Consider the following 16,913-nt stretch of genomic DNA (forward strand, 5'->3'; position numbering starts at 1 on the left):
CTTCTCTAAATTATTATTTTTTCTCATACAATGAACCAGACAGTCACATTTCTATCTATATTCTGAGGGATTTTACAGATGGTTTTGTTCATCTATCATTCATATCCTGTTTTATAAAACATTTTATTCTTCACACTAGTAGAAAGAAAACTTCCAAAAAACACATTTATTCATTTTATGACTTCACACTGTCTATTTGCATCTGTAGATTTCTCCTAAATTCACCAAAAGTTAGCGTCAGATAATGCCTCATTTTTTTTTAGAATACTTGTAATGCAAAAAATTATTATTTTAATGTAATAAATCAACAGAGGAGAAGTTTAACACTCTCTTCAATCTTCTCTAAATTATTTTAGAGACAGTCACATTTCTATCTATATTCTGGGTTTTGAGGGTTTTGTTCATATATCATTCATATCCTGTTTTATAGAACATTTTATTCTTTGAAAAACAAGTCAAAATTGATTTTTCTGTTGACAGTATTTACTGATTTATGGAGTAATAAAGAGAGAAACCCTAAATTCCCCCCATAAAAACCTTTGACTCTCATATATCAATGAAATTTATGGCTTTATCCAATGTTTCCTGTATTTCCTGTTGCGAAAAAGTATGCAAAGACCACATTATAATTCAATTCAAAATTCAAAATTACTTTATTTATCCCCAAGGGGAAATTCATTTAGTCTGTTAGCTCTTGAATTAACATATTTAACAACATAATTTGTATATTTAAACAGTTTTTCTAGTTTTTTTATTCATACATTCACAAAATTGGTCTTGTATTGATTAAATTGATCATTTTCAGCTACAATTTCACATTGAGGAAGGACTACAGCCCCAAATTCACACCTTTATTTCATCGTGTAGCTTCAGGTTGTCAGTAAAAGTCACAACAAACAATAAAAAACAGAGACAGAGACAGAAAACGCTGTCTGGCTGCAGCCTGACAAGAAAATAGTGATGTTTCTGATTGTTCCCTGTGGTTTCTCTTCACTTTCTTGTCAAACCTCTTTTTCCTTTGTTGCTGGAGCTCCGTGGTCCAAACCATCACACTGCTGCTAAATATGACATCAGAGCTTTACGTCCCTGTTTTTATTATTTACATGCCTATTAGACTCATGTTGCTGTTCTAATCTCTTTCTTTACTGAGCCTACCGTCACTAATATGACATGTTAGTGCTCCCTACGGGGGAATTAGTTTTGCATTCACAGTCGAGCAGTAATGCTCCTGGGATGGAGGTGACACCAGCAGGATATTGAGTAATACAGTTTTGAGTTATATTTAATATTCCAATTACTGATTGAAAACCTCCTAATGATGCAAGTCAGCCGGGCCAACTTGTTGTCTTTCTGAGGCTGTAGAGAGCTCAGTTTTAATGCTACAGTGATGATACTGGTGTCGTTTAAAAGGTATTCATAGGGAAATAACACTCTAGAACGACATGTTATCAAGGCAAAACCTGACATGAGCATCTTCAAAAGGGGCCCCTTGACCTCTGACCTTAAGATAGGATTATTTTTAAATGGTGCATTTGAATAAAGAATATAAACAATAAGACATATAAATACATTCTATACACATTATATACATACGTTGCTGCTTTTTGGAATTTATTATTAATGTCTCACTTTTTTGTGTTTGTTTTTATTCGTGAAAGTTGCATTTTACAGATATTTCACGTTGGAGAAATGTTTTTTTGCATGTTTAATAGGTTAAATAGGTTGTTGCATGTAATGTTATGAACATCACTGAATAAATATATTAAAATATATGCAGATACAGGTGCATCTCAATAAATTAGAATATCATAGAAAAGTTTATCTATGTCAGTAATTAAATTCAAAAAGTGGAAACAACACATTATATAGAGCCATTAGACACATAATGAAACATTTAATGTCTTCATTTATAGAATTTCTTCTAATTATAATGATTATGGCTTACATTTAATGAAGACCTAAAATTCAGTGTTGCAAAAAATGTTTAATATTACAAAAGACCAATTTTAAAAAGTCTGTTTAATATGGAAATGTTGCCTCTGAAAAGTATGTCATCTATATGACTCAATAGGTTGCACTGTAAGAAATAATCTGTTAAATTTACAGTAAAATACCTAAAGCTGTGGTTGCCAGAACTTCACCGTAAAAAATACAGTGACTAAGTCTTCTACTGTAAATTTAAATGTAAATATCAGCAAAAACAGTAATTTCGACTGAATATTCCCTTTATTTTTAGTGTAATTGTGTCTTTCATTCACACATCATGGTATTTCTCCATTAACTTTACATGAAGATGTTATATTTTTACAGCAAAACTGCATAAAGTTTATGACAGTAAAAGTATAAAGTAAAGTAAAGTAAAGTAAGTTTTGTGCTAATCTTTGATTTACGGTAATTAAAAGTGTCTACTACGGTGATACACAATTTTTTAATTGTACGCCCTATTTCTGATGCAATTTGAAAGTGTTTTAGTGTGATTTCTACAAACGTTTTTACAGTGTGGGGCTGTTTGACTTCAACTACTGGAAATGGACTTTTCCATCATATTATAATATATTGAGATGCACCTGTATATACAGTATAGTATAAGTGGCAGATGACATATATAATAATATAGAAACAAATACAGAAGACCTAATATGGGCCTAATGTGGTCGGATATAAACAGAGATAGAGCAAATGATGAACTATAATAATAGAAAACAAACCATTAAAGTGACCTGGTGGAACAAAAAAAAAGTAATCACGTTACATTTTTTAATTGTAACCAGTGAACATTAATGGAGTCTGATCTGGAGCAGCAGCACCGGTTCACCTGTGGAGGTGTCTGTGATTGGAGCGCCTCGGAGCTTCACCCCGCCCCCCGGCGCGCTGCCCGCCTCCCCAAATCCAGAGCGCACTCCGCTCCTCACTCGCTTCCTTCCAGCCGCCGCAGAACATGAGCTGCTTCTGTCTGAGCGGACGCGCCACGATACAGATGCTTCCACTACGGCACCCCGCTCTCTGCTGACCGAAACTGCTGTTTATTAAGGACCATAAACCTCCCCCCCACGCGCTGTTCCCCGCTTGTGTTTTTTTGGATGCGCCATGCAATCCCGCTGGTGGAGTTGTGGCATTCGGCTGGTGGCGTGGACGTGGATCTGGAGTGTGGCTTTGCTCGGAGCGTGGTGCATCCCCGCCAATGAAGGTAAAAACGCGCACGGGGACACTGGAGGGTTAATGACACCGCTGCGTGGAGCTCCACTTGGCTTTTATTGGCACTGACAAGTCTGACCGGGTAAAGGTCTCGCGCCTGGTCTCGGTCCCCTTTTAGCCTTTTTTAGTCTGCACGGTTCCCGACGCGGTGTGACCGGGTAGGAGGTCGCCGATCAAATTAATACGAGCAGATAATGTTTATGACAGCTGTTCCTCTGAAGTCTGGCACCATTAGGTGGTCTGAAAGGGTGAAATATGAGATTAAAAAAAGAGCTTTGATCAGAAACATGCGTCTCTCCAGATCACCGGTCCTTGGAGGACTTGGCAGCGCAGACAGACGCACGGTGCGCTGCAAAAAAAAAAAAAAAAAAAATCACCGAATACATCTTAAACAGCGTCCTGTGCAGCCTGAAATGCTCATACTGCTGAGTTGACATTGACCTTAACACACATGAAGGCATTTTAGAATAAATGCATGAAAGAAAAAACCTTTGAAAGAGTTTTATTGGACCTTATAGTGCCTTTTAATCACATATAATGGGGATTTTAGGGCTTTTGTTGCAATATTTCTCCCTTTTTTAGCTTTTATTTTATTTCTGATTCAGTCTACTCTGGCTTTATGTCCTTAAAGATGCATAATGAACCCTTATAACCTCTGCATCCTGTTAACATTGTGAGTTCAAACAGCAGTTTTGCAGTAATGTTGCTTTTCTAGTCACATATTAACACTCTGATTTGGCACAAATGATTATTTGGCACAAGCGTTTCCATATGGGTGCTGTGGAAACTGCTAATTAATCTATTTTCATCTCAATTGAAGCAATGCACCAGAATTCCCCCTACTACTTATTAAACATAGACCTTGATAGACAATCTGGATTAAAAATAAAAGAAATCAGAAGAAGAAGTACAATGTGTGTCAAATATAGTTTCCCACGCTATTGTCTGCAGGCTGAGCAGCGTTTTAACAGCACGAGATGAATGCCATTGTTTGCGGCTATTAGACGAGCATTATCCGGGAAAGAAAGAACATTCATCAACCTGCTCATTCTTCACGTGGCAGATTTATTTGGTTAAAGTTTAGATGCACAAAAGTGTTTCCCAATGTGTGAACATGGGACACTCAGGAGTCCTGGAGCTGTTAGCAGGACGTCCTTTGGCAACGTGTAGAATAGTTAAAGTTTACCTAGAATGAATAATAATAATGTCTGAATAATCAGCCTATACTTTAGGGCAGGGGTCTCAAACTCAAATTACCTGGGGGCCGCTGGAGGCAGTATCAAAATGACCAAAAAAAGACACAAAATTACTAAAAAAAGACACAAAATGACTGAAAAAACACTAAATTACTTAAAAAATACACAAAATGACCCAAAACCCCCCCACAAAATGACCAAAAAAGACATAAAATGACCAAAAAAAAGACACAAAATGACATTAAAAAAAACTAAATTACTTATAAAAAGACACAAAATGACCAAAAAAGACACAAAATGACTGAAAAAACACCAAATTACTTAAAAAAAAAAAAGACACAAAATGACCAAAAAATACATATAGTTACCCAAAAAGACACAAAATTACTTTAAAAAAGGCACAAAATGACCCCAAAAAGACCAGAATGACAAAAGACACAAAATGACTGAAAAAAACACTAAATTACTTAAAAAATGACAAAGAAGACACAAAATGATCAGAAAATACACAGAATTACCAAAAAAGACACAAACTTATTTTAAATAAGACACAAAATTACCAAAAAAGACACAAAATGATTAATAAAAGACACACAAATAGTTTAGAATAGTTAAAGTGTACCTAGAATGTAAAGGTTACCTCTTTGTGTCAGTGTGTCTGAATTAGATGATCATGATTCGGGTGTTGGCGTTTGTATTTGAGCTTCATGTGATGAAGTATGTTTTAATGCAAACTGGCATGCAACTTCCATAAAAGAGTGAAAAGTTCACCAGAATCACTTAAAAAGGAGTTTATATCCAAACCAACTACTGAAGAGGTTTGTTTTCTGTCGTTCTAACACAAGAAGTTGACAATACTTGTATTGCTGCTTGTTAAAGCCGAGCTCCAGGCTGAGAACTGAACCAAGGGCAGACTGGATCTTCACTTTGTGTTTGTCTGCAGTGAATGAAAAGAGAGAACAAAGTCCTCCCATCATCTCAGAATCATTCAGACATTTATCAAATCTATCGTCTGTTTTGCAGAAACACATTTTTTTAAAAATCTGTCGAATTTGATGGAAAAAAGCCACAAATTGTATTTAACAAACTCATCAACCAGACACATAACCCCAAAAGGAGTTTTTTTAGCCAGAGAACGCCATTCAACATGATTTTTTTTTTTTTTTTAGACTAATTTGTCACATATTTGCATTGCAATGGATAATCATACATTGCATGCATAATTGGAGAGGAGGTTGAAGCTCCATAATTAAAATAGCCGCTATTCTCTCATTGGGCTCATTTATTGTAATTGAAAAAGTAAGATTAAACCATTTTTTTGCTCACTTTCGACATCTTGGAGGAATCATTGGGGATTTTGGCCACTTACCAATCTCCATTTCTAGTCCTAATGTGAGAGAAATATGAAATATCCCATCAGGCTGCTTAATGTGTCCTCACTTTACACCACAGACTTACCTCATCCGACTTGTTTTTCAAACTAAAGCTCTCGTTTCATTTGCATCTATACGCTATACATCTCGATGCATGCTTAATTATGTTAACATTTAGCCGTGAGGACAGTTATTCTGCAGTGGAGCTCTGCTGCACACACTGTACACACTGCCATCTTGATTAATTTCCTCTCTACAAGCTAATCCATTCTTATTTAAATTGATCAGTATCTGAGAGCGTCTCTATGCAGAAGCAGAGGCCTCACGTCTGTTTTAGAGACTCTTATTGTGTTTATTTAATAATAAAAATGTCTGATTAATGAGGGTATACTTTAGGGCAGGGGTCTCAATCTCAAATTACCTTAAATGACTTAAAAAAGACACAAAATGACAAAAAAGGCACAAAAATGACTTAAAAAAGACACAAAATGATGAAAAAAATACACAAAATTATTTAAAAAAGACAAAATTAGTTAAAAAAGACACAAAATTACTAAAAAAGACACAAAATTATTTAAAAAGAGACACAAAATGACAAAAAAGACACTAAATGACCAGAAAATACACAGAATTACCAAAAAAGACCCAAAATTATTTAAAAAAAGACACAAAATGACCCAAAAAAGACACAAAATGATCAAAAAATATACAAAATTACTAAAAGAAGACACAGAATTACCAAAAAAGACACAATTAGTTAAAAAAGACACAAAATGACAAAAAGACACAAAATTACCAAAAAAAAGACACAAAATTACTAAAAAAGACGCAAAACAACTGAAAAAAGACACAAAATTACAAAAAAAAGACACAAAATTATTAAAAAACACACAAAATTACCCAAAAAACACACAAAATTACCCAAAAAAGTAATTAAAGGGACCTTCCACACACAACAAGGTAAAGTGCCATTCATATAAAACTCACATTAAACTTTCATATCAAGGTGGGGGCCACAAAATATCCTAATGAGGGCCGCAATTGGCCCGCGGGTCGCAAGTTTGAGACCCATGTTTTAGGCAGTTTAAACCCATCAATTTCCTTCTGTTGATAATGGTGTTGATCAAATGGGGAAGTTCCATTAATTCGGGTAAATTACAGTAAATGGCTTGATAGAAATGCATGTTTGCCTGTGGGTCTGTGTGTGTGTGTGTGTGTGTGTGTGTGTGTGTGTGTAACATGTAAATGCCACAATCAAATATCACGAAGCAAACACAAGAAAATAAAGGACTTAAAGAGGCAACAGTGTTGTGAAAATGACAAGTTTTGCCACACAAATGGGAGGTAAGAGGTGGTTTTACGTTGTGTTCAGGGTCTCTGGGGTCAAGTTGACACTTAAACCCGTCACCTCCCGTTCTAAAAGAGTGCAATTGAAAATAAATTGCAGCCTTGGCACGCTCATATATATTCAGTTCTCCTTTCAAACGGAATTTTATCAATATTTCCCATGCGGAAAACCCACTTCCTCTTAAAATATTTAGAGTAACCTTGAAGTAATGTCACTACAAGGCTGTAAATCACTCCGTTCACTCACTGGAGATGACTTTTAATAACAAGTTCTGTAGATCATTGTCATCACGGCTGAGCTCCAACTTGTTAGGTGGTTTGATCCTTAGAGAGAGTGAAAGAGGTAACGTATCCCTTATGATCTAGTTCAGCATCACTTATCTCTTCTTTATGGCCTAATTAGTTGTCTAATCGCCTCCTAAGGACATCTTTTATTATTCTCTGCAGAGCGGCGGAGACAGTAAGACTAGTGTAGTGTGAATAGAGCAGGGAGGGGCAACTGGAGGCCCGGGGCCCGCATACGGTCCGCACCCTCGCTTGAAGTGGCCCTCAGTACAACTACATGCATTTGAGCATGAAATGTTGAAAGTGCAGTGTGAAAACTGCACAAAATTACTTCTTGTAATTAATGTTGGTCTGCTGTTCTTGCACTGGAAATTTTTTTTTATTTGCTTCAAACCTTTTGTATTCCTATTTATACTGTTAAACATGCATTTGAGCATGAAATATGTTAAGTAACTGCACTGTAAACATATTCAAAATTGCAGTTTCATCATATCTGGTTAAGTGCACGCTCCTATATGTGGCCCTGTGAGGTAAGAAACAAATAATTGTCAGGTCACTCTGCTCGGGCCAGTTCATCGCTGCTTGCAGCTTTATTTTTATCTCTTTTGTAGATTTTTTGTCCTTTTTGGACATTTGTTGTTGTTACATGTTACTGCACTGTAAAGAAATATACACAAAATTAACAAATAGACACAAAATGACCAAAAAATGACACAAAATGAACAAAAAAAGAGACAAAATGACCAAAAAAGGGTCAAAATGACAAAAAAAGACTCAAAATGAACAAAAAAAACAACAACAATGACCTAAAAAAGACATAAAATGAACAAAAAAGACTCAAAATGAACAAAAAAATAACACAACATGAACAAAAAAAGACACAAAATGACAAAAAAGACAGAACTTACTTCTTGCAATTAATGCTGTTCTACTGTTCTTGCACTGAAAAAAAAGAAATCACAGTTTTTTATTTGCTTCAAACCTTTTGTATTCCTATTTATACTGTTCTACATGCATTTGAGCATGAAATATGTTAAGTTACTGCACTGCAAACATATTTAAAATTGCAGTTTCATCATATCTGGTTAAGTGCATGGTCCTATATGTGGCCCTGTGGTAGTGAACATGAAAAACTGTGGCCCCCTGCAGCATTTAGGTTGCCCATCCCTGGTGTAGCGTATGTGTGTGTGTTGCAGACAGAGTGTGTTTCAGTTAGTGAAGTATCTTTCTCTTTATGTTTTCTTCTGCTTACTCCACCTTTTTACTGCAGTTGTGTGTTCTGTTGTTGACGTTGGGGCAGGGTTGATATGAGGACTGGCTGTTTTATAACTTGTCTTATCAATGGACTGGACATATTGTACTCAACAGCTGCTTCATGACATGGATATCATTTATGAGATGAAACCTTTGGATGCTTAATTGCATCTTTTACGTGCAGTAATAGTGTTTGATCTGTATTAATGTTACTCCAGGACAGTGGACTTGGATCCAGTACTTCTACAGTTCCCTGGGGTGTGGAAAACATTGTAGCGTAGCTCAGCTAATTTGAATTAAATATAAATTACGATTTGATTATGAGAATAAATCTACATATTAAGTCATATGGAAAACCTGGACACCAAAACTAGCAAGCGAGCACAGAAGTGTAAACAGCTATATGGGATGAATGAATGGTGGAAGTTATGGATAAATGGATAAAATAATGAATATAGCCAATACTCAAAAAGGGAATAGTAAAGCTGATTAAATAGTTAGCTAAAAATATTGGATTAACAGCTAAAATAGCTGGCTAGAAGTTATTGATAAAAGGTTGAAATAGTTAGCTTAAATGCTTGAACTGGTTATCTTAAATGAATGGAAGAACACTTTAAATAGTTATATAAAAGTAATGGATAAAGAGTTGGAATAGTTAGCTAACGGATAAATGGCTTAAATAGTTAGCTTATATGGTTGAACTGGTTAGCTTACAGGAATGGAGGAACACATTAACCATTTTAATGCACAACATGGGTCAAAAATGACCCTTATTCTTTCGCATGTTATTTAATGCTGCTGTGTGTTTCTGTGCTCTATCTTTTGATATCAACTTATTTTATGATTGAATGTTCCAAGTATTCTTTATTTAACTACTTAGCCAAGAAGTTAGCTAAGTAGTTAGCTTAGCAAGCTACTTAGCTAAAAAAATGGAAAGTGGATATTTTTCACCCATCTTGTGCATTAGAAGAGTAGTGACACAAAAAGGCATTATATTAAAAAAATAATAAAGGAAAACATAAAATTAGGATGTATGATGATCAAAAATTGAGGAAAACCTGGAATACTGAATGATGAAAATAATTTATTGCAAAGACAACATAAAAACTAACACATATCAGATCGCTTTAGACCCATGTTGTGCATCAAAGGGTTAAAAAAGTATTGGCTAAACAGTTTGAACAGTTAGCTAACGGATAAATGGCTAAAGTAGTTAGCTTATATGGTTGAACTGGTTAGCTTGAAGGAATGGAGGAACACTTTTGTTGTGTTGAAACAGTTCGCTAACAGAGTAATGGCTAAAATAGTTAGCTCAAATGGTTGAAATACTGTGGTTAGCTAAAAGTAAGGGATAAATGGTGGAAATTATTAGCTAAAACTGACGAGTGAAAGTTTCACTTCAAGTACTGTAGTAGTACAAATATCTAGGTTGCTGTGGAAAACCAGGACTACAAAGACAAGATATGTATTGTTCCAACTGGGAAAGCTTTGGGTTGTTTTTTTTTGTATGCTAATTCTGAATTTGATGCATTCTTTTCTTATTTATGTTTTACTGAGTCCCAACTTTTTGGGAATAATGGTTGTTGTATGAGTTGTTGTCCAGACCAAGATTAATATCCATTTTTATAGAATGAATAGTGATGAACATTTAGAAAATACAGTGAGAATTTATGATTTATATACGGGGTATGTGAGTTCATCTTGGCTGTGGTGGAACCTCAGACCGAAAAGGTTCAAGGGAACCAAATGGCAGCAACAAATAAAACAAAGCCATCTTGCAGGATTAGAGGCGGCACTGATTTTCTGGCTGTTCTGTGAGGTTTTTTGTTTCATCTGAAGGGAAGAGACATGAAAAACATCTAATCATGTTGAGTCCAATGTCCCTTGTAATGAGCACTCACACACAATTTTAATTTGTCGGCTCCTTTGGGAAAACAATCTAATACCCAAAATTTCAATTGTGTCAATAGTGTGAAATCTACACCAGTTGTCATGGATAGGAAATGGGTATGCAGCAATTTGCATGGACGGATTTTATCAGAATATTAAAACATCACATTTATGGGACTATAAGATGTTTTGAATTTGCATAAAAGAATATTTTTGATTGCTGGGCGCCCTTTATTGTGAGTGTGATCACATGTTTCAACATACGATTAATACAGGTTAACTTTCATAGAATTGCTTGAAATTTTCAGCATATGTGCCCCTCTGCAGCCTTTATAGATGATATAAATTTCAATTTTCTTCATACATTCTTACGTGTTTTATACATTTTTATAGCACCCATGGTCCTCATGGATCAAAAAGGACCCTATGACATCAGACTGGTTTTAAGACATGTAGAAAAAAATTATTACCAACTTTTTTCCCCCACCTTTTAAGGCAACTTGTGACCAACAAATTGATATTTAATTTTCATATTTTTTTCATCATTATTGGTCAATTTTAGTCAAATGTACAAAATTAGGCCTCATTTCAAGAGAAAAAAAGTAGTAAAACCTGAATATTTTTTTCAATAGTTATAGTGGAATAATAATTTCTTAATGGGAATGCACAGAGTAGGTTATGTCAACTTTTAGGGGTGTATTTGCCTATACTTTAGGGCAGGGGTCTTTAACTCAATTTACCTGGAGGCCGCTGGAGACAGTATCAAAATGACCAAAAAAAGACACAAAATTACTAAAAAAAGACACAAAATGACATTTAAAAAAAACAAAATTACTAATGAAAGACCCAAAATGACCAAAAGAAGACACAAAATTGCAAAAAAAGACACAAAAGGACATAAAAAACTAAATTACTTAAAAAAGACACAAAATAACCCCCAAAAAAGACACAAAATTACTTAAAGACACAAATATACAAAATATACAGATATACAAAATTAGGCCTCATTTCAAGAGGAAAAAAAGTAATAAAACCTGAATATTTTTTTCAATAGTTATAGTGAAATAATCATTTCTTGATGGGAATGCACAGACTAAGTTATGTCAACTTTTAGTGAAACTTATGTTTTGAAAGCATTGTTCATTTTTGGAGGTCAGCAAAAATAAAATAAGAATCACACCCATGGTCCTCAGTGGTCAAAAAGGACCCCATAACATCAGACTGGTTTTAGGACATGTAGAAAAATGGTTAAACTTCCCAGTGGTTCCAGGGAACAGAGTTTCTGACCCCAGAGCCTCAGCTGGACTGTTAGAGGAACCTATAAGTGACCACATGCTGTTACTGATCAGAGTTAAACTGCATCACATGTCAAGTGGGGTCATAGTGGAGGCAAACAGAAACGGGTTCTACTGCAGAAATATGTCCATTCCAGTAAGAAACAGGCATCTGGGCTGGTTTTAATGACTGGCTTTGGTTTTCATTGAAGCTCCAAACTTCTTTCTTTCTTCTTTTTTTAACAATACTTTCTTATTTAAAAAAAACAACAACTTTAGATTTAGAAGTGTTAGATAATTTATCTTGTTTGAAGAGTTAATTTCTTGTTTTAAGTGTTCAACATGCTTATTTCTAGATTTAATAATCTTAATTTAAGAAATCTTGTCAAGGTAAATTATCTGTCCATGCAGCAAGATCATTTCCCTCAGATTTACTGTTTTATCTTGTTCTTAGACTAAACACCTTTTTAGAGTGTATCCTTGTTTCCAGATACTGTGCTTCTTTAAGGGGGCATGCCCAAATGTCTATCTCTTAATCTGCTCCATTACATTAGACAATAAACTTGATAATCAGTTGTTTGAGTACACACGGTGTCAGACACACAATAAGGAAACCTTATCACAGATGAGATAAAGAAAACTGAACTCCGGCCTGATAAAGCTCGAGTCGTTTGTCAGTTTATGACAGTGTTTATGAAAGTACGTGTCATGTCATGTCATGTCATGTCAGACTCAGACAAGTTGTCAAGCTGTTCCTAGAAAGCCTTAAACATGATGCACCGTATGTTCACTGTGGTTTTATTAGATAGTCTGTTGAAATGCTCTTTATTCTAGTGCCATCCAGTAACTTAAACTTATTTTAGTCTTTTTAAACATTATCGTGAACGGGCTACCAGCCGAATAGACAACACACACTGTAAAAAAAAATAAATAAAAAAAATAAAAAAAATTGTTTTTACAGTAAAAACCAGCAGCTGTTGTTGCCAGAACTCTACCATAATAAATATGGTGCTCCTTTTTGTAATATTACGGTAAAAGTATATTGGCACTGTTGATTTCACCTTTAGGATTGCCATTTTATTCCATATTTTATCGTGAAAAAGTTTTTCCATCAAAAGAAACGCTGTTCTGCCATATAATTGACAAGAAAATACTTTATAAATGCTGCATAAATTAAAGATTTTACCATTAAATGTTACAGTATATTTCTGTTGGAGGTATGGTGTTTAATTTTCTCTTTCTCTTTTGTACTTGTATTTTTTATTTTTTTGGTCATTTTGAGACCAAAAGAAGATGTAAAAAGACACAAAATGACCCAAAAAAAGACACAAAAAGACTAAAAAAAGACACAAAAAGACCAAAAGACCTGCATAAATGAAAGAATGCTGCATGAATGAAAGATTTCATTATTAAATATTACAGTATATTTCTGTTAGAGATATGGTGTTTAGTACATTTAAAAGTGAGAAAAAGTATTTTTACAAAAAATAAATGCAAAAATGATGGCTTGTATATATATTACAGTATTTTTTTGCTTCCAGCACAGTGCCAGTATAGTATTTTACAGTGGAGTAATGTATTTTAAAAAATAAAAAGATATAAAAATGACTGTTGTGGCTGATATATGCATTTACAGTGTTTTATTGTAACTGAATTAACTCATTTATCATTTTATGGTCTTTTACTGTCATGGTTTAGCAGTTTTTCACAATAAAATCTACAGACATTTTGATAAAACACAAAGCCACCAAAGAAAAGGTTACTGCTTTGACTTTTAACTTGTGGTTTAGTGTCCAACAAGTCTCAGTTTCCTCTGTGAGATATTTTGTTGACAAGAACTTGTGTGACTGCCTGAAGAAGCCTTCAGACTGAAAATAAAGCAGAATTCAAGAGCCTCCAGTGTTTCCAGTAGAGGGAGAGCAGTGGTTATGCAGTGGTCAGGTTATTGAACTTGACAGCTTCCAACTCAGAGGCTGAGAAAGGAGGATTTAAATGGATCAGTTTGAGCTGTTAAGGCACATAATCGCTCTGAGTATAAAGTTGGCCTGTAGTTTTTGGTCAACAAGACGAGCAAAGGAGTGTAAATGGATAATAGACACCATGGTACGACAACTCTGACTCATGCAGAGGCATTTAAACTACTAGTACACTGCAAAAAAGGTGTTTAGAACAAGATAAAAACAGTAAATCTGAGGGAAATGATCTTGCTGCATGGACAGATAATTTACCTTGACAAGATTTCTTAAATTAAGATTATTAAATCTAGAAATAAGCATGTTGAACACTTAAAATAAGAAATTAACTATTAAAACAAGATCAATTATGTAACACTTCTAAATCTAAAGTTGTTTTTATCTTGGTAGGAAATAAATAATTGTCAGGTCACTCTTTTGTATTTTTTGGTCATTTTGTGACCAAAAGAAGATATAAAAAGACACAAAATTACCAAAAAAAAGACACAAAACGACCAAAAAAAAGACACAAAACGACCAAAAAAAAGACACAGAAGGACATGAAATGACCAAAAAAGATGCAAAATGATAAAAAAAAAAGACATACAAACACAAAAAACACACAAAAGATGTAAAATCACCAAAAAAGACACAAAAAAAGACAAAAAAGGACCACAAAAGAGACAAAAAGACAATAAAAAGACAAAAAAAAGACACAAAAGATGTACTTTACTTTCTGAGCACATAATAGAAAAACAGTTTCAGGGAGAAAAAGGAATGGAAATTTGTCATTTTTGTCATTAAGATTGTGTCAGTTTTTCATTTTAAAATCCTTTTTTGAGTCTACTCACTTTGATGTACCGGGGACAATTTGACCTTCATTAGCTGAAGACCTATCATGGTTATAAATGTATTTTTTTTTAATTTGTTTCTCAATTTTTACTTTGTGTGTCTTTAATCTCTACCAGTGAACCTGCTGGATTCTCGCTCTGTGATGGGAGACCTGGGATGGGTGGCCTATCCAAAGAACGGGGTGAGTACCACCACTGGGAAGATGTTGGTTTATAAATCTGAAATGTTTTAATATGATCCAGTATTTGCTGATATCACAAAATCTTTATTATCATATGTCTGTTTAACACAATCAGTTCCATTTATATTCACTCACTAACTACACAAATACAATTATTAGTTGACACTGTTATTGCTAAAGTCTTCCAGACATTTAAATGAAGATCAATCTATTGTTTTGAACAAAAAGAACAAATGTGAGATTTTCAAAATAAAGCTCATCACAGCTAAAACCTGGAGTTCAAATGTCTTTGTTGTTTTCATCAACAGTGATAAAAATGATAAGATAACCAAAGTATGATCAAAAAAATGAATCGGCTCCATCTTAAAAGAAACTTGTGTTCATCTAAACCATGGGTGTCAAACTCGCGGCCCGCGGGCCAATTGTGGCCCTCGTGACGATATTTTGTGGCCCCCACCTTGATATGAAAGTTTAATGTGAGTTTTATATGAATGGCACTTTACCATGTTGTGTGTGGAAGGTCCCTTTAATAATTTTGCGTCTTTTTTAAAATAATTTTGTGTCTTTTTTTTTGTAATTTTGTGACTTTTTTATTGTTACTTTGTCTTTTTTTGTAATTTTGTGTCTTTGTTTTGTAATTTTGTGTCTTTTTTGTAATTTTGTGTCTTTCTAATAATTTTGTGTCTTTTTTTGTAATTTTGTGTCTTTTCTTGGTAATTTTGTGTCTTTTTCTAATAATTTTCTGTCTTTTTTTGGTTATTTTGTGTCTTTTTGGTAATTTCGCGTCTTTTTCTAATACTTTTCTGTCTTTTTCTAATAATTTTCTGTCTTTTTTAGTTATTTTGTGTCTTTTTCTAATTTTGTGTCTTTTTTTTAGTAATTTTGTGTCTTTTTTCAGTAATTTTGTCTTTTTTTGGTAATTTTGTGTCTTTTTGGTAATTTTGCATCTTTTTCTAATAATTTTCTGTCTTTTTAGTTATTTTGTGTCTTTTTTTGGTAATTTTGTGTCTTTTTCTAATGATTTTGTGTCTTTTTCTAATTTTGTGTCTTTTGTTTGGTAATTTTGTGTCTTTTTTTAAGTCATCTTAGTGTTTTTTTAAGTCATTTTGTGTATTTTTTCTGTCATTTTGTGTCTTTTTTTCTGTCATTTTGTGTCTTTTTTAAGTAATTTAGTTTTTTTTCTGTGAATTTGTGTCTTTTTTAAATAATTTTGTGTCTTTTTTTTAAAGTAATTTAGTTTTTTGTGTTTGAGCCCCCTGCTCTAAAATGATGGATCAGCTGCTGAAACCAGCTCATCTTGTCGTTTCCTTCCTGTGTTTGACCAACGACACCTGTGACTTCATCTTTATCTCTGGAGTACAGCCTCTTCATTTGTTTTATCAAGGTTACGGGTCATTTCATTTCCAGGAACTCTCACTTCATTATCAGGTCAATTGAATTCATGAATAAGATATTGAAAGTCACCATGGAATATATTATTCTCAAGCCAGGAATTGAGTTTCCATTTCCCAGTATTCCCATGGTAACGGCTAATTAGAAAATGACTTACTTGAGTTGGGAAACAGTTATTCTGTCGTATTATATATTTCATTTTAGGAAAAAAGGAATAATGTTTAAAAATTGTTTTTAATTGAATCTGGAGTGGACAACCACAACCCATGAGACAACAGTTGACAGCCCAATCTAGAAACAATTTCAAACCTCTAGAGGCAGTATCAAAATTACCAAAAAAAGACACAAAATGACAGAAAAAAATACTAAATTACTTAAAAAAGACACAAAATGACATAAAAAAACCCCGAAATTACTTAAAAAAGACACAAAATGACCAAGAAAAGACACAACATTACAAGAAAAAGACACAAAATGACAAAAAAAACCAATAAATTACTTTAAAAAAAAACATAAATGACCAAAAAATATACAGAATTACCAAAAAAGACACACAGTTATTAAAAAAAGACACAAATGTGTCTTTCACTATAATTTTAGTTAGTTTTAGTCAGTTTTTTTTTTCTTTTTCAACTTTATTTCACATCACAATTTTTTGTACATTTCAATTTGAAACATCAATTTCCAAAAACTAATTTGAGGAAACATTGCTTGCATTTTTA

The 16,913-nt window shown here is 33.8% G+C and overlaps 1 protein-coding gene across 1 annotated transcript in view; it reads left to right on the forward strand.

The window, feature by feature from the left end:
* Nucleotides 1-2,828: 2,828 nt before the first annotated feature.
* The window catches only part of LOC131992925 (ephrin type-A receptor 5), a 151,073-nt gene continuing 136,988 nt past the window's right edge, over nucleotides 2,829-16,913 (forward strand). Inside the window, exons 1-2 of the mRNA XM_059358637.1 lie at nucleotides 2,829-3,187; nucleotides 14,735-14,799. Coding sequence (XP_059214620.1) covers nucleotides 3,088-3,187; nucleotides 14,735-14,799 — 165 coding nt within the window. The 5' untranslated portion in view covers nucleotides 2,829-3,087. The remainder of the gene's footprint in view (nucleotides 3,188-14,734; nucleotides 14,800-16,913) is intronic.

This window comes from Centropristis striata, chromosome 19 (assembly GCF_030273125.1).
Source record: "Centropristis striata isolate RG_2023a ecotype Rhode Island chromosome 19, C.striata_1.0, whole genome shotgun sequence".
Taxonomy (NCBI): Eukaryota; Metazoa; Chordata; class Actinopteri; order Perciformes; family Serranidae; genus Centropristis; species Centropristis striata.